Source organism: Clytia hemisphaerica, unplaced genomic scaffold, assembly GCF_902728285.1.
Source record: "Clytia hemisphaerica strain Z4C2 unplaced genomic scaffold, Clytia hemisphaerica genome assembly, whole genome shotgun sequence".
In the NCBI taxonomy this organism is placed as follows: Eukaryota; Metazoa; Cnidaria; class Hydrozoa; order Leptothecata; family Clytiidae; genus Clytia; species Clytia hemisphaerica.
The window spans coordinates 1301360-1324705 of NW_027103734.1; the positions used below are offsets into that span (position 1 = coordinate 1301360).

Below are 23346 nucleotides of genomic sequence, written 5' to 3' on the forward strand. Positions count from 1 at the left end.
CTTACACTACCTCCGGTTTAGACTAAACTAATATGGCCTTTTTTCTCGAGAATTGAACGTGGTAAAGTATTAAAAATACAAATTTAAAGCTATGTAGGGAAAATTCTTATGAAAGCAAATTACCTTCAGAGTGAAATGATTGGAGGTGACAGTGAAGAGATCTGATTCGTCATTGATTACCGACATCACAATCTTTTCTTCGATCAAATTCTTACTGGCAGTCACGTAGATTCGACCAATCACCGCGTCCTTCTCATTATTCTCTGTGATATTAAACTCGTACCCAAGCTGCTGGAATTTTGGTGGGATATCAGATGCTGATAACACCGCGATTTGAAGCTTAGTGTTGGATGAGAGAGAAGGAGAACCTTTATCTTTAGCCTGGATGACGAGTGAGTATGCAGGCTGCTTCTTCCGATTGATTTTGGAAGGTTCGTTGACGGTGACGATACCACGTTGATCAATGGCGAAAATACGTTGCTCATTGTTTTTGATAATGCTGTAGGTCAGCTTGCGATTGTCGTAGCTGTCCAAATCTGTTGCACGGACCTTTGAAAAATTAACAATGAAAATGTCGAATTTAATCGCTACAAAAAAGGCAGTTGAATGGTTTGTTCGATGGCCATTTAAAAAAAGTATATGTCATGCCACGCTCTTTTTTAATTACCAAGAGTGACCTAAAAGCGCCGCGACTCAATGCACCATTTAATAGCACCCGCGCATATCTTCAACTGTGTTTGACGTTTTCTCGAAACGGCCCATTAATTGTTTACATGTGATATATAAGAAAAAGATTAATTTTGAATTTCCACTCAATTTGTATTTGTGAATTTTTTTACAACAAAATTAACCCTTTACCTGTGCAATGACGACAGATTGGGACGTGTTTTCACGGACAGTGGTCGTGTGAAGATCTTGGTCAAAGGACGGTCTATTATCATTCACGTCTCGCAAGTTCAAAAAGATGTCCGAATTGCACTTGTGTCCGGATTGATCGACCACCATGATTTTGAATTTCTCGGACGGTGTTTGCTCGTAGTCTAATGGTAGGATGGCTTTCAAGGTACCTGAAAAGAATGAGATATAAGTAGAATATTTATAGTAAGGTTCAATCAACGCACAGTTGAAAACGACTTCGTCTTAGAAAGTACATCATTCGTCCCAAAATTTTGACAAAGTTTGAAGTTCCTGGTTCAATGCACGGTATTTTTTATTTGGCAAAATGAATGAAACCTCTTACATATTATTTTAAGTTATAGAAATCAACTTCGGTATGAAAATACGAAACTTGATAAAAAAGAGTTACCTTGTTCGCTGACTTCAAATTTACTGTTCCCATCTCCTTGGACGTAAAAGGAGAGCGTGTCTTTCGCGTCTCCCTTCTTCACACGGAACTTGGTCAGAGCGTCTGAAGTCGGCCAATCTTCAGCCACGTCGATTTTGTAATACGCTTGCAAACATTGTGGATTTTTATCATCAATATCTTCGACTGTGATTATTACGGTAGCCGAGTTACGGTTAACGCCGTCAAACGCAATCACTTTAAACGTATACGTATCCGGTGGTATGGGACGTAATAACGTGATGACACCAGACTGAGGATCGAGGCTAAACATACGGTTTGATTTCTCCAGTGGATCGAAATAATAACGAACAACTGAGTCTAAATCTTTATCATGTGACTTCAATTGACCAATAACGTGAGAGCTTATTGCATTCTCCTTCATTTTGAATTCGTAACGATCTCTGGTGAACTTTGGAGCCCAATCGTTGACATCTGAGAGGTTGATGGTCAAAGATAGCTCGGCCGTGTTAATGGTACCTTTGGTCGCATCAGAAACTTGTATGATAAGTTTGTGAGTTTCTTGAACTTCACGATCCAAAGGTTTCTTTACATACACCCAACCACTTGCCTCGTCAATCAAAAACATTCCTTCTGCATCACCATCGTTGATTTTGTATGTCAATTGGTCGCCGTAAGGATCGTCAACATCTCGAGCTTTCACTTGTATGACGCGAGAATGGACTGGTGTATTTTCAGAGATCTTCACTGTGATGGTGCTCGGATCAAAACGAGGTTTATTATCGTTGATATTTCGGACGTGTATGTAAACAAAAGCGTTGGTACTTTCCCCATTATCTGCACGAGCCTTCACTAAGAGTTTGAAGTTGGTGATTTTCTCGTGATCTAAAGCTCTCTTTATTCGAATCTTTCCGGATTCGATAGTGAAATAATCGGATGCTTTGGTGTACGGAAGATTTCCGTCAATGAATCCGTACTTGATTGAGCCTTTGTAATCTTTCAGTCGAGCGGTGAGTTGCGTTAGGATGGAGCCGACCGCTTTATCCTCAGCGACATTAACAGTATAAGAATTGTTAGCGAAAGCGAAGACACGATGATCCCACCGTTTGACGGAGACTTGGATACCGGTCCGTGATTGGAGAATAGGATAACCGTTATCTGACACCTGCACTGAGAATTGATACTTCAAACCTTTCGCGTATCCCGCCAGTGAGATTAAACCAGTTTTGTTGTCAACAACCAGTGGAGAATCGTAACTAAAAGTGGCAAAAAGAAAACAATGTTAAAAATGTGTATGAGCCCTCGTGAAACGAGGTTGAATATATTCAAGTGTTCTAACATTGACACGAATAAAATCACGTTTTAATTCTAACAAGATAACAAACAGTTACCAAGCCCTAACTTGAAACAAAAAGTTTGATGCTTGGCATAGTTTATCAATTAATGTCTCTGGAAAATCTTAGAAAGTATCATACTGTAAAAAAAAGTGGTCATTGATCAGCGACTCATCTATATGAAAAGCAGTATAAATATTGAACTTACTCAAGACCATGAGCAACATATTTCAACTCTGAATTGCTTCCAAAATCATCATCAATGGCTAAAGCGTGTACCAACGATTCCTCACTCACTTGTGACGTAGATACGTGAGCTTCGTAAGACGTGAACTCGAATTGCGGCGTACAATCATTCTCGTCTTGTACCGTAACCGTAACGTTAGCCAATGTAAACAAACCACCTCCGTCAACCGCTCTGACCGGTAAAATGAACTCCGCGATATCTTCTCGGTCGAAAACAGCATCTGTGGTAAACAATCTACCGTCCACTTTCAAAGTAAAATATTTGTTACTGTAATTGTCATCGAAGAGAAAAGTGACATTTCCGTAAGCGCCAATATCCGGGTCTTTTGCTTCAAGCTTCATGACCAATTCGCTTTTTGGGGCGTTGTTCTCTTTGACAGTAGCCATGAGATTTTGTGAGAGTTCCGGCGCATGATTGTTACTTCCAGTTCGTAGAACGATGATATGGATTGTGTCTTTGTAAAGACCGTCTGTTACTTGAATGGTTGCTTTTATCTGTTGCAAGGGAGATGGATCTCTCTTCAAATAAACACTCCCTGTGTCTTTGGCAACCATGACGTAATCGGACGATGGGACGATGCTATATGTTAAACTGTCTGACGAGTCAGCATCGTAAGCGTGAACTTGCCCAACAAAATGCGCTTCGTCTTCATATTGAGAGTAAGTAAAAGTGAGCTCTGATGACAGGAATTTCGGTGGATTATCGTTGACGTCTTGGACACGTATTTCAACGTACGTAAAACTCGATTTACGCGGAGTGCCGTTATCTGACGCCGTCACTTGAACCAAGTGATTTGTTTTGGTTTCAGCATCAAGTGGGTGAGCGAGTGTAAGAAGCCCGTTCAAATGATCAATAGATAGGTAATCCATACTGTCTTCACCGAGAGACGTCGACGTGTAGGTAATGTCAGCGTTCTCCTTGATGTCCTGGTCGTGTGCTGACACTTTCAAAATTGATGATCCTATGATAATAAAGTAAAAGAACTTTTAGAAATATCAATCTTTTGAGTTTTTGAATCTAGATCCGATTTGGTAAGATTCACAATGTTTATCTTTTATAATGATCCGATATTTTCCGTCCCTTCCTTTAATAAAAGCTGTGCTAAAGATCAATTACTTTGTCCAAGAAAGTTGGATGCTCCAAGATCTATTGTATAATTGAATGAGAATGGCTCCCTCCCGAAAAACAGTGCGTTTTAGACCTCCATTGAAAATTCCAGTTGCAAAATTGTAGGTTATGAATATGAACAAACCTGTTGCCACATTCTCTTTCACATCCACAACATAAAACGTTTTCTCAAATAACGGATAATGATTATTGACATCCAAAATGGTGACATCACAAGTTGTATCAGACCAGGATCCTGTCAGACTATCAATAGCACGGATTTTCATACTGTAACTTGAAGACTTCGTGTGATCGAGTCGGCCAGCTACTATCACTTCACCTGGAGGGAAAGAAAGTATTGAAAAGCTTTATAAAGATGAGAAAGAGTTTTCTTTATACAAATGAACTCTTTCATCTTGCAACTAAGGGTAGCAAACATTCTTGTCGTTCTCAATCTTCTTCATACATTAAGGAGTTTCAATGGAATCCGGTTTTTTAATATATCTTAATATATATTTTGAGCTATTTATTGATTCCAGACTCCCTACAATGAAAGATGAAATCTTCTTACCTGAAGCGAAACCAACATGAAACTGTTCATACTCGTCACCCGCCACGATCTGATAATACACCTGTCGATTCTTTGGTCCAGTGGCATATACTGTGACAACTTTATCACCAATTTGAGCATCTTCAGCAACGTTGCCATAATAATTGCTCTTGAATTTCGGTTGGTCTTTGTTAATGATGAACATCTCGACTGTGGCTTCAGAAGAGAGACTAGGTGTACCGTGATCTGAGGCTTTGACAACAATAGAGTATTGTTTTGATGCTTTACTCTTGATGAATTTCTTCTTCAGAGTGACTTGGCCTGTTTGAGGATGGATGCTGAAAAATTCTTGACCGTCACCGCTCACCATTGAGTATCTACGAGGGAGCAAGAATTATCGTTAGCTATAAAGTGTCGTTAGCTATAAATTATCGTTAGCTATAAAGTGTCGTTAGCTGTAAAGTGTCGTTAGCTGTAAAGTGTCGTTAGCTGTAGTAACGAACGTACTTTAGAGCAGAGGATACATTTTAAAGTTTTTTAAGAAAAAATCACTTCTATAACAAAACATATATCCTAGAAGCAAAGCCATCATTTTTGGCGTGGGAAAATGTTTTCTTTGGTTCACGCTCAAAATTTAGAAAAGTACAGTGACGTGAACGAGTGATGCAAAAATACTGTTCATCGTAGTGGAATAGCTAACTATCTTTATATTCGCTAAAAGCTAAAGTGGTTTTTAGAGATCCTTACCTGATTTGTGCGTTCTCACCAGCATCACGGTCGACGGCAGTCACCATCAACAAATCAGTACCAACTGCATCATCGATATCGATGGCTTTGTAGAATTTCTTTTGCACGAATTCGGGCTTGTTATCATTCTGATCGGCTACCGTAACATTGACCAAAGCACGGGCCACCATTTGCGGGTTGTTTACTTTCCAAGCTTCAACGTGGATCTCGTAATTCGCAATCTCCTCGCGGTCAAAAGTAGAATTCGGGTTGACTTCAATCAAACCGGACACTGTGCCCATTTTGAAAACCGGGACTGGATTCAAAATTCGAAAATGAATTTGCTCCCCGATTAAGTATCCGATCGGATTCACAAGTCCGATTGGTTTATCCGTATTTTCTTGGTTTTCTACGACTTGAGCAGAGATGACAGAAGGGATGAATTTGAAGTTGGAATCTTCTTTGTATCTGATTATTTGTATTTGAAAAGATACGATGGAGTGGAAAAGAGAGTCGCTCACTTTGGCCTGAACCATCAACATTCGCTGGTTTGTCAACTTGTTTGGATCTTTCACAAACACATCACCTGTTGAAGGGAAAATAATTGAATAATTATGGTTGTGTTCTTCAATTCAAATCTATCTCGAACAAAACGATCTTTTTAAGATGAATAGGTCATATCCCTAAAATGGACAGTACATTATTTTGGCCTTTTCACCTGATTTTGGATGGACATCAAAAACTTCATTCAAATCTGGCAGCTCAAAGATCAATTCTTCTGGAATGATATCATAATCTTTAGCCTTCAGACGACCAACAATCATTCCTTCATACGCTGGTAATCTGACTGACATGATTTTGAGGTCGACAAACCCAGGTATACGATCGTTGATGTTTCTGACGGAGATGGTGAGAGGAACGATGGAATAGAATGTGGGTGTTCCTTCATCCGTTGCTTTCACGTTGAACTCGAACTCCGTTGGATGTTTCTCGCAATCAAGAACCTGAACAAACAAAATATATTGACGCATTGAAATAAAGAAATAAAGAAGGACCGTGCGATAAAAAAGAATTTCAACAAACATATTGAAAGCAAATGGTGGAAATTATATTTGACCACGGTATGCTTCACCTGGATATACTTTATGTAAAGAATATTCGCAACATGGGTTTACTTACAAAATTGGTTCGAATTTCGCCCGTCTTCTCATCAATGGTGAAATAAATATTTGCCAGCTTCTCAACGAAGGAGTATTTAATTTTTCCGTTAATTCCATCATCAAGGTCCTTAGCAACCACTCTTAAGGGCGTGTCATCTGATTGCAAGACGGGGGTATTACTGTTCATACTTTCAGTCACGTGACCGGTGTAGGAAGCGTTGAGGAATTCTGGTTTGTTGTCGTTAACATTGAGGATGGTGAGAAAGAGGCGTGTTCGGGATACCATTTTGTTTTGAACACGCGCCACTACTTTGAATGTACACGAACCAAATTCTTCAGCGTCCAAAACATCCTATATTGAAGCAAAACGCAAAATGAGTCTCTCAAAGCAATGCAATTTATAGTAACTGATCATAGATGTTTGAAAAAATTCATATAGTTTCTGATCTTAGCAGGTGATACATTTCGTCCTTATTGGGACTCATAAGCACCCTGCATACTGCACCCTGGCTTTTATATGTTTTGCTTTTTAGAAGGGTCATTTGTTGGGGTCACTCGATATTGCATTTTGTGATTTGACGGTTATAGGAAAAATCTTGTTTTGAATTCATGAGGCGAAGAACTCTGAAGGGAGAGGGAGACTTTTATTAGTTAGTTAGTTAGTTAATTTTATAGTCTTTCACTTGAACACATGCATGTATGTAGACGAGGCGAATCAAAGTTTGATTGATGAAGTTTTGACCTGACAAGACAGAGCTTTCGATAATCAAGTATGACGTCATCTTTAGAAGTCAAGTTATTTCATTTCATCAAACTTTTCACGAAATCCTTTAATTCTTCTTTTGTGGTCTAGAAAAATAGCGTGGCTTGAGACTTCTTAGCTTTATGAGAGTTTGTATATCAAGTGAGAGAAAAAGGACTTGGAAAGAGCTTTAGCTCATCCCATGATTAAAATAGAAATCCTTTTGAATATAGTTTGCGAAAAAGACCTTCCTCGTTTTACAAATTAGAATGAAGAAATTCCCTTCGGCTTCACACCCTGAAAAGGTCTATAAAAGTAAAAAATTATTTTCTTCCAATAATAACCCAGGGTGTCAATGTTAAAATAACTTAAAAACTCCCTCCAAAAAACAATGTCTAAAACAAATCAAGTGTTATTTCTTTAATTAAGTCAATATTAAAACCATTTATACCGAGCGACTTTCAAAGAAGGAAAAACGAATGATATTGAAAGAAAGACACTTACATAGGTCAGTAAAATAGCAGTGAAAGGTCCAAGCCAGAACTTGGTAGAACAATCCCCAGGTCGATCAGCAACAATTTCATACAAAACTTTCGAGACGTTGATTTTGATACTGTCTGACACCAAAGTTCCCTTTGGCAGATTCTCACTGATGGAGAATTTGTATTCCGGTTTGCTGAATTCTAAGCGTTGGAAGTCGTACGATACAAAGATCTAGAGTGCAAACAAAGGGAGAGAATTCTTTAAAAGGGAATCTAACAGGGCGCGTGGACGATACCGAAGATCTACGAGCTAAAAACAAAATTTTTTTGAGCGACATCCTTTAAGTTTGGCATTTCCCGAATACGCTTTTTGTCCGTGGTCCGTGGCAATGGTCATTAATGTTAAGCTCTTGTTAAATCTTTCAAACTTTTCTTGATATGAACGATACCAGTTGCTGACACCAAAATATTGATAGCAATGCGAGGAGAAAAAAATCAGTCAGAAAATATATCGTTTAGCGAAAATGCATAACGCAATAAATTCATCATTGATTGTTGATGGGGGGAGAGGGAAGGGTTGTAGGGAAAAATTAATAGAAAGTTCTGGTCGCAAAAATCAGTTTTATTGACAATTGAATCATGCTTGATGGTGAGCATTGTTATCAATAATGTTTTGTGTGAAGAACATAGAAATACAAGGAAAACATATAATGAAAATCTGCAAAGACGGCGATTTCCGGCATTTTCAACCGGAAAAAATTTTTTCTCAAAAATCGAACTCGGCCATGTTTTGAGCATTGCAAATACGCATCTTTCTGCAAAAAATCTGAAAAAGCTAAAGATGAAAATTCGAGAAAATGTAAAAAAAACGGTTTTCCGGCATATTTCTGGCATTTTCGGCCGGGAAAAAATATTTTTCGAAAATCGGGCTCCGTCACATTTTAGGTATTGTCATTTTGCATCAGTGTGCAAAATTTCATGAAAAAATATAAAGTACAGCTCGAGAAATTCAAGAAATACTGTTTTACCGGCGAAAATAGGCTGTTCCGGCGATTTTTAGAAAGTTCCGGCTTCAAAATCACTTTATTGACAATTAAACCATGCTTGATGGTGGGCATTGCTATCAATAATGTTTTGTGTGAAAAAACAACGAAATATAAGGAAAAGTCCAATGAAAATCTGCAAAAACGGCGATTTCCGGGATATTTCCGGCATTTTCAGCCGGAATAGAATTTTTCTCAAAAATCGGACTAATCCATGTTTTAGGCATTGCTAATACGCATCTTTGTGCAAAAAATCAGAAAAAACTAATGATGAAATCTCGAGAAAATGCCAAAAAACCGGTTTTTTCGGCATATTTCCGGCATTTTCGGCCGGAAATGAATTTTTTTCGAAAATCGGGCTCCGTCACATTTTGGGCATTACCATTTTGCATCTTTGTGCCAAAAATTAGGAAAAACTAATGAGCCAATCCCGAGAAAAGCTGGTAACGAACGGACGAACGAACGGACGAACGAACGGACGAACAGAGGTTAATTTATAGGACCTACAGCCCACCCGGGGTAGGTCCAAAAACTAAAAACAATATTATTTTGAGCGACAATACCTTGAGTTTGGCATTTCCCGAATACGCTTTTTGTCCGTGGTCCGTGGCAATGGTCATTAATGTTAAGCTCTTGTTAGCCACATCTTTCAAACTTTTCTTGATATGAACGATACCAGTTTTGCTGTCCACACCAAAATATTGATTTTCTTTTTGGAAGGAGTAACTTAGTCGTGCATTCGAACCTTGAAAAAATCAAAATAACTCTATCATTACATATTTCCCATTTGGAACAAAATCAGATATTCGAATTTTGATCCTGAGATTGAAGGGCAGGCCACGGTGATAATCAGTTAGTAATGAGTTAACCAAAACTGTCAAACCTTTGAGAAAAAAGAAAATCTTGCTAGGTTCCATCAACAAATCACTACGGGATGTGAAGTGAAAGAAGAAGTATACCTGTATCTTTATCAGTAGCATAGACAGCCATCACTGAAGATCCAACTGGTGTCGAATCCAACACTTCAATCTTATAAACATTCTGCGTGAAATTTGGCTTATGGTCGTTCGCATCTTCCACAAAAACGTTGACACAAAAAGTAGCGTTTTCTTTCTTCAAACCAGCGGCCGCCGTCACGATGTATTCGTCTTGAAGTTCACGATCGAAGGAAACGGATGGTTTCACATTGAGGGTACCATGTTGATCGATGACGAAAGGTGAAGAGCCATCATTGTTGTTGATCATGACGTATTCAACACGTGGTAAAAGGTCCGAGTTGGTCACTAACAGAAATGTAGATCGTGCTCATAAAATATCTCTTCCCAACCTCCTCATAAAATATTTCTTCCCAACCTCATAAAATATTTCTTAAAAGCTTCAAAAAGCATTTCTTTAAAGGTCCAAAAAACATTTCTTGAAAACTTTGAAAAACATTTCTGGAAAACTTTAAAGAACATTTTCTTGAAAACTTCAATAGAGCATTTCTCAAAAACTTCAAAGAACATTTCTCAAAAACTTCAAAGAACATTTCTTCCAAACATCAAAAAACATTATTTGAAAATTAAGGAATTCATCTGACTCTCTCTAGTTAACAAAAAATTATACCTGGGACAGTGATGAGATTTCGAATTTTCTTTTCATTCTCTGGAACACGAGCTTCGAAGCAAGCTTGAGAGGCGGTCAAATAATTTTCACTTTCATCATTCTCGATAGTAATTTCGATCTGACAATTGGCATGGGAGGACCCATCGAACGCTAAGATGGTCAACTTGTGGACAGGTTTTCGTTTGTAGTTCAGTGGACTTGTCACTTTCAACGAAGATGTTGATCCTGCAACACAAAAGACCGTAAACATCAATATCTGACTTCTAGACTTCTATGGCATGTAGAAAACGCTTTAGTCTGTACATAGACCCGATATCTACAGCTAATTTCAAAATTCCTTGCCGTAGAGGGTCTGTTGTCATTGTCTTTTCTCATTTGAGATTTTTTAAACTGACTGCTGCGATAGAGTGTTGGTGAGAGAGGGCAGACGACGAGAGAAATATTGCTATTTATAAAGGCGTACTGTATAACCCAGACCCGGACCGGACCCTGGACCCCAAGAAAACCCGGACCCCGGACTTTTACGAAAACCCGGACCCCTCGTAATTTTTCGAGAAAACCCGGACCCAATCCAAATTTACGAGAAAACCCGGACCCCGTCCAAATTTACGAGAAAACCCGGACCCTACTCAAATACGAGAAAAGCAATCAAAATTCCGGGGTTGGCCAGGAAATATTATAATTGGCGTTTATCTATTTTCCAGTGTTTCTCAATATTGGAGCAAGATTAATGTTCTAGAAAGTTCATAAAGGCCTAATAGTTCCAGATTAGTATAATTTCGTCAGAAAAAACATTTAAGCCAAAGCTCCTAATTGATATGTGAAGGCTACCAAAAATGGCAATGTCCTCCATTAGAACAATTTTAACACAAGGGACAAGGACAGTCAAGAAGTCTGCTTTGTTGAAAATTTGCACAAAATACTTTGCAGAAAATGGCACTATGGAAGCCCATTCTATACTCCTAAATGATAGTTGAAAGATCAGCAGTTGGAAGGGTTGATTAAAATAGAAATCAAAGCACACAATAAAGTATACAGAAGTAGGTAGAAAGTGAGAGTTTGAACACAATGGGTATTGTTAACATGAATAGAAATGAATGGGTATTGTTAACACGAATAGGAGAGTTTGAACACAATGGGTATTGTTAACATGAGCAGAAATGAATAGGCATTGTGTTAGACCAAAAATGAATAAGCATTGTTTTATATTGCGTTTTGATTAAAACACTAACATGAGCAGAAAATGAATAGGTATTGTGTTAGAGCAGAAATGAATAGGTATTGTGTTAGAGCAGAAATGAATAGGTATTGTGTTAGAGCAGAAATGAATAAGCATTGTGTTAGAGCAGAAATGAATAGGCATTGTGTTTACTTTCAATCATTAAATTTTAAAACGACAAGGCATGAGAAGAGCTGAAAATGAATAAGCATTGTTTAAAGTAAATCAAGATATAATTTTTGTGCTTCGATTAAAACACAACCTATAAAAGGAGGTTTGTAGGGGTTCGAAATACCGTTTTCCCGTCAAAATTTTTGCTAAATCCTGGAATCCCGAAAATTGAAAAAAATAATAACACCGTCACACCGGTTTGTACAGGTTCAAATACCGGCATAATGACAAAAAATAAGACCAATACTGTCACCATCTGATTTTAAAATACCGTTTTCCCGTACTAAAAAAGGGCCAATCCCGTCACACCGTAAAAGTACAACCCCCCCCCCATAAAAGGATGAAAATTGCTCATGTTTTTTCTCAGTTTTTACCTTTTCAAAGCTGGAGAGCTGTTAAAGGAATAAACAAAATGGCGACAAGGCATCATACGAAACGCCGAAGCGTTCCCGGCCCAGCGATTTCAGTTAATGATGTGAATTGGAAGAAAAAATACAAGGGATTATCTAATCTCAAATGAGGATTAGTTGATATCAAAGAGGAATTAGGTAATCTAATAAAGGGATTCGGTAATCTCTAAAAGATTTACTTGAATCAGGTAATTACAAAGAGGGATTAGGAAATCTTATAATAGGGGTTAGATGATCTGAGATAAGGGTTAGCTTGAATTAGGTTAGCTTGAATTAGGTAAACCCAAACAGAGATTAGGTAATCCCAAAGAGAGATTAAGAGAAGGATTAGGTAATCTTAAACAGGGATTAGGTGATTTCCAAAACATATTAACATGGATTCAGTATAACCCCAATTAAAGATTAGGTAATCTTAAACATGGATTAGGTGATCTCAAAAAGGATTGCCTTAGATTAGATGATCCCAAAGAGGGATTAGGTAATCTTTAATAGGGATTAGGTAATCCCAAACAAAAATTAGGTGATAGTCCCAAAATGATTAATAAAACAGACTAGGAAATGTAGAATAAGAACAAGCTAGCTTAGTCCCAAAATCGATTGTAAAGAAAAGAAAAAAAAAGACATGTGCGTACTCAATTAAAGAAGAAGAACTCAAGATCCTAAAGAGAAACCCGATATCGGATTCCTCTTGCATTTGGTCTATAAATTGGCAAGAAAAGATTCCATTTCTTCATAATGTTTAAAACCAATGGCGACGATGTATGAATGTGACGATTGCGAAAAGACCTTTTCTACAAAAAGCAATTACAATCGCCATGCTGCAAAAGCCCACTTTGAAGAATCTGAAGAGGAAGAAGATGAGGATTATTCAGACAGCGAGTCAATGTCCGATGATGAAGATTCTGATGACAGTGAACAATCTCAAGGTGATGAAGAAACGATAAATATCTGGGAGATCATGTTCAACGAATGCGAAGAGACTGGTTTATCAATTAATGAAATTTATAAATACAGGGTCCTTTTTCTCCGGGCAATGAAAAAGAATATAGCTCATAAAGCCATCATGCAAACTTTGCAAAGAGTTAGAGACGAAGAAGATATGGACTTTGAGGAAGCATTGGATTTTGCCATTGAAAAACGTCGGTCTTTGATTCAACGACAAATAATTCAATTTTCAAATGATGAAATGGAAGAATGAAACGAATCGATCTCTATAATGGACACTTGTATTTTCATTAAAGCTCTGAATATATTGCTCTCTGATTAGATTATACTTGTATTCTATTTCTTTTATTCTTTGGGTCAATCATTTCACCCGAGGTCAAGCATTTAGCGTAAGGTAGGGTTACTGAAACATCATGATAATATATAGATGCTTTAAGTTTCAGCTACGTTGTTTAAGAATAAAAATAACAGGACAAGGATGTTAGCACGAACAAAAAGCTAGAAGAAATGTATAAATATAAATAAAATGGAGTGTTGTAATAACAAGGCATCAGTAAGTGTGATTAAAGAAAACAATGATGTCTTATTTTTAACTATAAAGAATGGATTTGGGAGCGGTCGCTTTTTGAAAGTCTTTAATGTATTTTTTGAAATTATTTGAGGCTCATTCAAGTGTTGCGTCACTTTATTTTACTCATCATTTTGGTGGGACTATCACCTAATTTTTGTTTGGGATTACCTAATCCCTATTAAAGATTACATGATTCCTCTTTGGGATTATCTAATCTAAGGCAATCCTTTTTGAGATCACCTAATCCATGTTTAAGATTACCTAATCTTTAATTGGGATTATACTGAATCCGTGTTCATATGTTTTGGAGATCACCTAATCCCTGTTTAAGACTACCTAATCCTTCATTTAATCTCTCTTTGGGATTACCTAATCTCTGTTTGGGTTTACCTGCTTCAAGTAAATCTTTTAGAGATTACCGAATCCCTCTTTGAGACCAACTAATCCTCATTTTTTCTTCCAATTCACATCATTAACTGAAATCGCTGGGCGAGGAACGCCTCCGGCGTTTCCACATTTGATAAACCGCAGACTGAAATCGAAAGAAACCCTGTTCAACTACATTCATTATTCTCGAAAGTTTGCGGTGGATATGTCATTTATTTTGCTACTCAATTGTGCCGTGGTAAAAGATTGTCTGACATTGTAAAAAAATTTGATAGAACCGACTTTTTCGCAAATGATCAAAAGATAGGACATTTTTTGTTAAAATATTTCCCAGGACATGGTAGTTTTTAGCAGTAAATGTTCAATTTATTGTATACGCTCATTTATTTGTATTTATTCTGTTATTCTAAAATAATGTATAAAAAAATTTTCTTTCAAATATTCAAACCAATTTTTATCTCTTGAAAATTGTTCCTTGTTTTGAAGATGTCTAAAAAACTTTGCCGTTGATTGCTTGTTGAATTCCTCGATATCCATTTCATTCCACATGTGTTCAAACAGTTTCATCGTCGTATTGATAATGTTTTCTTTACATAAGACATGATGTTTTTGTGCTCCTTCTTCTTGGCATCCTTTGCACATTTCATTGACTGTCTCTGTTAAAGCATTGATCATCCTTTCGGTGGTTTTATCGACAATTCCCATGAGATATACTTCTCTTTCAATGAAGAACTTTGTTGCTTCTTTTTCCTCATCTACTTTCAAATTTTGATCAATCTCCGATTGTGAGAGTGGTTGTGATCCAGAAGAAAAATCCATAATTTGCAAATATATTTGATTGCGGGTAGTAGTTGTTTCTGCGAAGAGTCTTAAATAAAAAAAGTAGTTTTCAATGAGTTCTATAATATATGCTACTTTTCTTGCGCTACATTATTCATCAGTTTTTATTGAAAAAAGACCCATACATATTTTAGATCGAGATAGATGTAGTATCAAGAAATAAGTGTGAAAAACATACCTATTACCCTTGATAATTTCGAATCCAGTCTGCTAACAACTGATCATCAGGCATTTCAATTATGTTCTCATGCTTTACTTTCTTTGGTTCGATGATCGATTCTTCTTCTTCTTCGCCACTTGAAAGAACGATCAAATCAAAAATTCTTGAAGAGTTTTCCATTTTAATTTTAGCTTGCCTTAATAAAACTTCGAAACGTATTTAAAAAAATTCGATGAATGTATATTCTTTTTGTTTTGATTTGATTTCAAAACTATCGCTGCAATTTTTCTTTTTCAGCTTATTCACTCATGCGTATAATAATACAACCGAACAAAAAATATAACAAACAATCATTAAGCATTTCAAATGAATAATTTTTTTTTCTTAAAGAGATACATCGTGATAAATTCTATTTTAAAATTTTTGATTGTAAAATCTTCTTTTTCAGTTCATTTACCCATTGTTCATCATTTAAAAGTTCTTTTTTGCTGTTTTATTAATCATCTTGGGACTATCACCTAATTTTGTTTGGGATTACCTAATCCATATTAAAGATTACCTAATCCCTCTTTGGGATTATCTAATCTAAGGCAATCCTTTTTGAGATCACCTAATCCATGTTTAAGATTACCTAATCCCTCTTTGGGATCATCTAATATAAGGCAATCCTTTTTGAGATCACCTAATCCATGTTTAAGATTACCCAATCTTTAATTAGGGTTATACTGAATCCATGTTAATATGTTTTGGAAATCACCTAATCCCTGTTTAAGATTACCTAATCCTTCACTTAATCTCTCTTTAGGATTACCTAATCTCTGTTTGGGTTTACCTAATTCAAGCTAACCCTTATCTCAGATCACCTATCCCCTATTATAAGATTTCCTAATCCCTCTTTGTAATTACCTGATTCAAGTAAATCTTTTAGAGATTACCGAATCCCTTTATTAGATTACCTAATCCCTCTTTGGGATCTTAAAGAAAACTCGCTTCTTGATGGACTATATATAGCGAATAATCAACCTATTCATAAATTTGGTAACCATTGGCTCTTAGTTTTGGTTGCTAAACGAAAAGTTGTACTTTTTGACAGTTTTGGAAGAGCTCTTCATTACTACAATATAAGCTCATGTCTTTTTTTTCTTTCTTACAATCGATTTTGGGTCTGAGCTAGCTTGATCTTATTTTATATTTCCTAGTCTGCTTTATTAATCATCTTGGGACTATCACCTAATTTTTGTTTGGGATTACCTAATCCCTATTAAAGATTACCTAATCCCTCTTTGGGATTATCTAATCTAAGGCAATCCTTTTTGAGATCACCTAATCCATGTTTAAGATTACCTAATCTTTAATTGGGATTATACTGAATCCGTGTTAATATGTTTTGGAGATCACCTAATCCCTGTTTAAGATTACCTAATCCTTCACTTAATCTATGTTTGTGATTACCTAATCTCTGTTTAGGTTTACCTAATTCAAGCTAATCCTTATCTCAGATCACCTAACCCCTATTATAAGATTTCCTAATCCCTCTTTGTAATTACCTGATTCAAGTAAATCTTTTAGAGATTACCGAATCCCTTTATTAGATTACCTAATTCCTCTTTGGTATCTTAAAGAAAACTCGCTTCTTGATGGACTATATATAGCGAATAATCAACCTATTCATAAATTTGGTAACCATTGGCTCTTAGTTTTGGTTGCTAAACGAAAAGTTGTACTTTTTGACAGTTTTGGAGGAGCTCTTCATTACTACAATATAAGCTCATATCTTTTTTTTCTTTTCTTTACAATCGATTTTGGGACTAAGCTAGCTTGTTCTTATTCTACATTTCCTAGTCTGTTTTATTAATCATTTTGGGACTATCACCTAATTTTTGTTTGGGATTACCTAATCCCTATTAAAGATTACCTAATCCCTATTAAAGATTACCTAATCCCTCTTTGGGATCATCTAATCTAAGGCAATCCTTTTTGAGATCACCTAATCCATGTTTAAGATTACCTAATCTTTAATTGGGGTTATACTGAATCCATGTTAATATGTTTTGGAAATCACCTAATCCCTGTTTAAGATTACCTAATCCTTCTCTTAATCTCTCTTTGGGATTACCTAATCTCTGTTTGGGTTTACCTAATTCAAGCTAACCTAATTCAAGCTAACCCTTATCTCAGATCATCTAACCCCTATTATAAGATTTCCTAATCCCTCTTTGTAATTACCTGATTCAAGTAAATCTTTTAGAGATTACCGAATCCCTTTATTAGATTACCTAATTCCTCTTTGGTATCAACTAATCCTCATTTGAGATTAGATAATCCCTTGTATTTTTCTTCCAATTCACATCATTAACTGAAATCGCTGGCCGCCGGAACGCTTCGGCGTTTCGTATGATGCCTTGTCGCCATTTTGTTTATTCCTTTAACGGCTCCAGCTTTGAAAAGGTAAAAACTGAGAAAAAACATGAGCAATTTTCATCCTTTTATGGGGGTGGGGTTGTACTTTTTTACGGTGGACCTTGGCCCTTTTTAGTACGGGAAAACGGTATTTTAAAATCAGATGGTGACAGTATTTGTCTTATTTTTTGTCATTATGCCGGTATTTGAACCTGTACAAACCGGTGTGACGGTGTTATTATTTTTTTCAATTTCGGGATTCCAGGATTTAGCAAAAATTTTGACGGAAAACGGTATTTCGAACCCCTACAAACCTCCTTTATAGGTTGTGTTTTAATCGAAGCACAAAAATTATATCTTGATTTACTTTAAACAATGCTTATTCATTTTCAGCTCTTCTCATGCCTTGTCGTTTTAAAATTTAATGATTGAAAGTAAACACAATGCCTATTCATTTCTGCTCTAACACAATGCTTATTCATTTCTGCTCTAACACAATACCTATTCATTTCTGCTCTAACACAATACCTATTCATTTCTGCTCTAACACAATACCTATTCATTTTCTGCTCATGTTAGTGTTTTAATCAAAACGCAATATAAAACAATGCTTATTCATTTTTGGTCTAACACAATGCCTATTCATTTCTGCTCATGTTAACAATACCCATTGTGTTCAAACTCTCCTATTCGTGTTAACAATACCCATTCATTTCTATTCATGTTAACAATACCCATTGTGTTCAAACTCTCACTTTCTACCTACTGATGTTCGATATTTTTGCGAAATTGTGAAATGATGGTAACGAAAAATTTATTGAATCCAATTTTTCCAAAAGTCGAATATAATTAGTTTGTTTTCCTCTGATTTTAATAATGATTACACACATCATAATAGAGTCAGAAGGTACAGATAAAATCATTTTGTAGAACTGGTTAAAATCTGATTGGTCTCAAGTAGCAATTTTTCGTTTTTAAAGATTAATTCAGTCTATAATTTCCCCTTTACTATCTAAAGGGCTTAGGATGCATTCATCTTATCTAATCATCATAGGGTGCGACGTCGGGTGATGACGATCCAGCGTTCTCATCCTTCTGATCATGATTTCGTATTAAAAATAGCTACAAGATTTTTTAAAGCAGTTGCATAATTGTTGGCTATTTTTTATATTTGTTAAATTCGTCTGCTATGTAGATACCTAAAAATTTGTCTTTCACAAATAACTTCAATAAAATACCTTGAAGACTTTCAAGAGCGAACGTCCCCAAATTCATTCTTTACAAATAAAAATAAGACATCATTGTTTTCTTTAATCACAATTACTGATGCCTGGTCATTTGTTTTACAATACGCTATTTCATTATATTTATAATTTCTTCTAGCTTTTTGTTAGTGCTAACATCCTAGTATAATCTAATCAGAGAGCAATATATTCAGAGCTTTAATGAAAATACAAGTGTCTATTACAGAGATCGATTCGTTTCATTCTTTCATTTCATCATTTGAAAATTGAATTATATGTCGATGAATCAAAGACTGACGTTTTCAATGGCAAATCCAATGCTTCCTCAAATCCATATCTTCTCGTCTCTACTCTTTGCAAAGTTTGCATGATGCTTTATGAGCTATATTATTTTTCATTGCTCGGAGAAAAAGGACTTTGTATTTATAAATTTCATTAATTGATAAACCAGTCTCTTCACATTCGTTGAACATGGTCTCCCAGATATTTATCGTTTCTTCTTCATCGCTTTGAGATTGTTCACTGTCATCAGAATCTTCATCATTGGACATTGACTCACTGTCTGAATAATCATCATCTTCTTCCTCTTCAGATTCTTCAGGGTGGGCTTTTGCAGCATGGCGATTGTAATTGCTTTTTGTGGAAAAGGTCTTTTCGCAATCGTCACATTCATACATTGTCGCCCTTGGTTTTAAACATTATGAAGAAATAGAATCTTTTCTTGCCAATTTATAGTCCAAATGCAAGAGGAATCTGATATCGGGTTTCTCTTCAGGATCTTGGATTCTTCTTCTTCAATTGAGTACGCTTATGTCTTTTTTTTTTCTTTACAATCGATTTTGGGTCAAAGCTAGCTTGATCTTATTCTACATTTCCTAGTCTGTTTTATTAATCATTTTGGGACTATCACCTAATCCCTATTAAAGATTACCTAATCTCTATTAAAGATTACCTAATCTCTATTAAAGATTACCTAATCCCTATTAAAGATTACCTAATCTCTATTAAATATTACCTACTCTCTATTAAAGATTACCTAATCTCTATTAAAGATTACCTAATCCCTATTAAAGATTACCTAATCTAACGCAATCCATGTTTAAGATTACCTAATCTTTAATTGGGATTATATTGAATCTATGTTAATATGTTTTAGAGATCACCTAATCCATGTTTAAGATTACCTAATCCTTCACTTAATCTATGTTTGGGATTACCTAATCTCTGTTTGGGTTTACCTAATTCAAGCTAATCCTTATCTCAGATCACCCAACCCCTATTATAAGATTTCCTAATCCCTCTTTCTAATTATCCGATTCAAGTAAATCTTTTAGAGATTATCGAATCCCTTTATTAGATTACCTAAGTGGGATCAACTAATCCTCATTTGAGATTATATAATCCCTTGGATTTTCTCTTCCAATTCACATCATTAACTGATATCACTATGCGGAGAACACCTTCGACGTTCCGTATGATGCCTTGTCACCAATGCTGTTCATAGCATTGGTGTTTGAAGTATCTTCTTTAAAAGTCGCCGTTTTGCTTATTCCTTAATGTATGTGTATACCTTTTTCCGATTTTTTGTAAAAAAAAAAATTTTTTCAGTCAAAGTTGAAGAAAAGTTATTGGATTTCAATTTGGTAAAATCGCGATCTTAAATTTTTTTTTTTTTTTTGATCCTGAGTTATAATCATTTAAATTTCAAAACAAAGTTCGTTTTATGAGGGATTATTAACTCAAATAATTATCTCTTTTGGAAACAATAAAGACAAAAGAGAGAATTCAGCTAATATTTATTGTCACCTCTTTTGAATAGTAATATTTTTGACACATTTCACTGATTACTCAAATAAATAGCAATCATTTCGTTAAAAATTTCAAATTAATGTAGAAAAAAAAAAAAAAAAAAAAAAGATATTTTACCACATTATACTACTTTTAACGAAGTTAAAGTCATCCATAGCATTTAGGTATCGACTTCATTCTTTTTTTATGATATCCCAAAAAGATCAAACTTAAAAAGTATCTTAGATTTTTATTTCTAACCGAGTTGTTTTACCTCAATTTACAGATAACTGAAGAAATCACATTTAAATTTACTTTTTTATCAATATTTTTACAGAATTCAGGATTTAAAGAGTTAAAGTCAATTCTCCAAAAAAAAAAAAAAAAAAAAAAAAATCCCAAGACACTTTTTTAGTTCAATCTATTGGGGACATAGCATCAAAATTATTTTTCAAAATTCAAAAGCTATGGGTGACTTTAACCTTCTTTAAAGTAGGTAAGGTTAAAATTTTCAAGATTTTAATTATATCCTGCTTAGTTTTTTAAATTCAGCTGAAAATTTTAGCATTAGAAAGAGAATATTATTGGCTTTCAGAAAATATATACCTTTGATATATAAAAATTTGTTGTTCTAAAGATATGATCAATTAAAGAGAATGTGTCAAGAAAGGTGATCACATACCTTAAACAGCTCTCTCCAACTTTGAAAAGATACAACAGAATAAGATATCGTTATGTCCATATGATGATAAAAGATTTATTTTATCTGATGGTATAAGCACACGCCCTTATGGGTATTACAAAAACACGGAAGAGATGGAAGAGAATGTAAATTGATATACTTTTTATTTTATTTTATTACATCTTAAATTTACATTTTTTATATATTTTAAATATTACATTCACATGATGCATTTATACATTATTATTTTTTCCGCATATATAGAACATTGTTTAAGTTAAAAGAAATCGTCTTTTGAAAAATCAATAGCTTTTTCATTCACCATTTCTTTCGTTTCTAATCTCAATCTTTCCACTTCTGAAAATTCAAATCTTGAATTCATGTATTTCAAAAGCTTCATGACTTCAGCTGGGAATAGATAAATTCTATTTCTGAACACTCCTTCAATTATGTAAAATGACAAACTGAAAATCGCACGTTCTCGATTGAATTCTACTTTGACAATAGAACTGTAGTCGTCATCATCCTTTCTTATTCCAAATTGAATATATTCTGAAGAGTCAATTGTTTTTCAGTTTTTCAGTTGATCCAAATTGTGAGTGTTTTCGAGATAAACATCAGTCACTTCATCTAGATTAGCATGATCCAAAAATTGAGCACTCTTCTTTATCCATTTTTTGTTGTCGTGACAAATTGTAATCAGTGACAAAAATAGTTTACTGATGTTGTCCACCCCCTTCATTCCAAAGATACTTTGATTTTCTTTAGCATCACCATACAAATTTCTCACAATGATTGTATCTGCCGCATCTTCTCCTTCTCTCGAATATACAACTTTAAATTTTCCTAAGGAGAATGCCCTTTCTCTCTTCATGTATGATGCCTTGTCGCCAATGTTGTTCATAGCATTGGTGTTTGAAGTATCTTCTTTAAAAGTCGCCATTTTGTTGATGCCCTTAACAGCTCTCCAACTTTGAAAAGGTAAAAACTGAGAAAAAACGTGAGCAATTTTCATCCTTTTATAGGTTGTGTTTTAATCAAAGCGTAAAAATTGTATCTTGATTTACTTTAAAAAGTGGAAAACAATGCTTATTCATTTTCAGCTCTTCTCATGCCTTTTCGTTTTAAAATTTGATGATTTAAAGTAAACACAATACCTATTCATTTCTATTCTAACACAATGCCTATTCATTTCTGCTCTAACACAATACCTATTCATTTCTGCTCTAACACAATGCCTATTCATTTCTGCTCTAACACAATGCCTATTCATTTCTGCTCTAACACAATACCTATTCATTTCTGCTCTAACACAATACCTATTCATTTCTGCTCTAACACAATGCCTATTCATTTCTGCCCTAACACAATACCCATTCATTTCTGCTCTAACACAATACCCATTCATTTCTGCCCTTGTTAACAATACCCATTCATTTCTGCTCTAACACAATACCCATTCATTTCTGCCCTTGTTAACAATACCCATTGTGTTCAAACTCTCCTATTCATGTTAACAATACCCATTCATTTCTATTCATGTTAACAATACCCATTGTGTTTCTATTCATGTTAAACAATACCCATTGTGTTTAAACTCTCCTTTTCTACCTACTTACAGATATATTTGTCCAGAAAGAATTGGCATGTTGTTTGCTTTGTTTTGGTGTTCAAAAAGATGTACTTATCAGTCCTAAAAAAATATTAAATATATTAAAAATTGAATATAACGAGGGCAATGAGTCCGGTGGCTAAATGTTACTATATTTACAAGAAAGGATTACTGAAAAAATACTGCTGTAGATAAACTAAACTCAAAAACTAAAACTTTACCATAAATTCACATTACGACAAAGTAAAAATCTATCTTTAATAGCAATATACAAAGAAAAAAAATGGCTAAAAGTTTTAAAAACAGCTAGTCAGAGCTTCAATTCAGTAGATATAGAGTTTTCAAGATTTGAAAATAGACACTGCATTGGTTATACAAGACTAGAGAAAGATGTCAACCATCCGCACGGTTTTTTTGATTCGTGAAAAAATAAAGCATTTCAGGGGGGTGTACAGACACAGGGCACTGTGTCGTAGTGGAACACGCGCGAATGTGAGCGTTTGACGTCACTCAAGTTGGAGCAGTTGACGGTAGTACCCCATGGCTGAGTACCCTGCCTCTGTACCCCTCCCCCTGAGCATTTATCAAAAAAAGATTCTCTTTTTTTTGGTAATCAAT

General features: G+C 35.2%; 1 protein-coding gene and 1 long non-coding RNA gene across 2 annotated transcripts in view; both read right to left on the reverse strand.

The window, feature by feature from the left end:
- Window positions 1–23346, reverse strand: part of LOC136805083 (protocadherin Fat 1-like) — a 37766-nt gene that overhangs the window by 8836 nt on the left and 5584 nt on the right. The window contains exons 3-15 of the mRNA XM_067061646.1: window positions 10300–10524; window positions 9654–9977; window positions 9258–9439; window positions 7674–7883; window positions 6447–6779; window positions 5986–6271; window positions 5289–5853; window positions 4563–4918; window positions 4137–4331; window positions 2846–3845; window positions 1307–2559; window positions 859–1067; window positions 124–549 (exon numbers count right to left, since the gene is read on the reverse strand). Coding sequence (XP_066917747.1) covers window positions 124–549; window positions 859–1067; window positions 1307–2559; window positions 2846–3845; window positions 4137–4331; window positions 4563–4918; window positions 5289–5853; window positions 5986–6271; window positions 6447–6779; window positions 7674–7883; window positions 9258–9439; window positions 9654–9977; window positions 10300–10524 — 5564 coding nt within the window. The remainder of the gene's footprint in view (window positions 1–123; window positions 550–858; window positions 1068–1306; window positions 2560–2845; window positions 3846–4136; window positions 4332–4562; window positions 4919–5288; window positions 5854–5985; window positions 6272–6446; window positions 6780–7673; window positions 7884–9257; window positions 9440–9653; window positions 9978–10299; window positions 10525–23346) is intronic.
- Window positions 14368–15354, reverse strand: LOC136805092 (uncharacterized). The gene is made up of 2 exons (XR_010846332.1): window positions 15021–15354; window positions 14368–14870 (listed from the first exon to the last, which is right to left on the reverse strand). It is a non-coding gene; the product is annotated as an uncharacterized lncRNA (long non-coding RNA).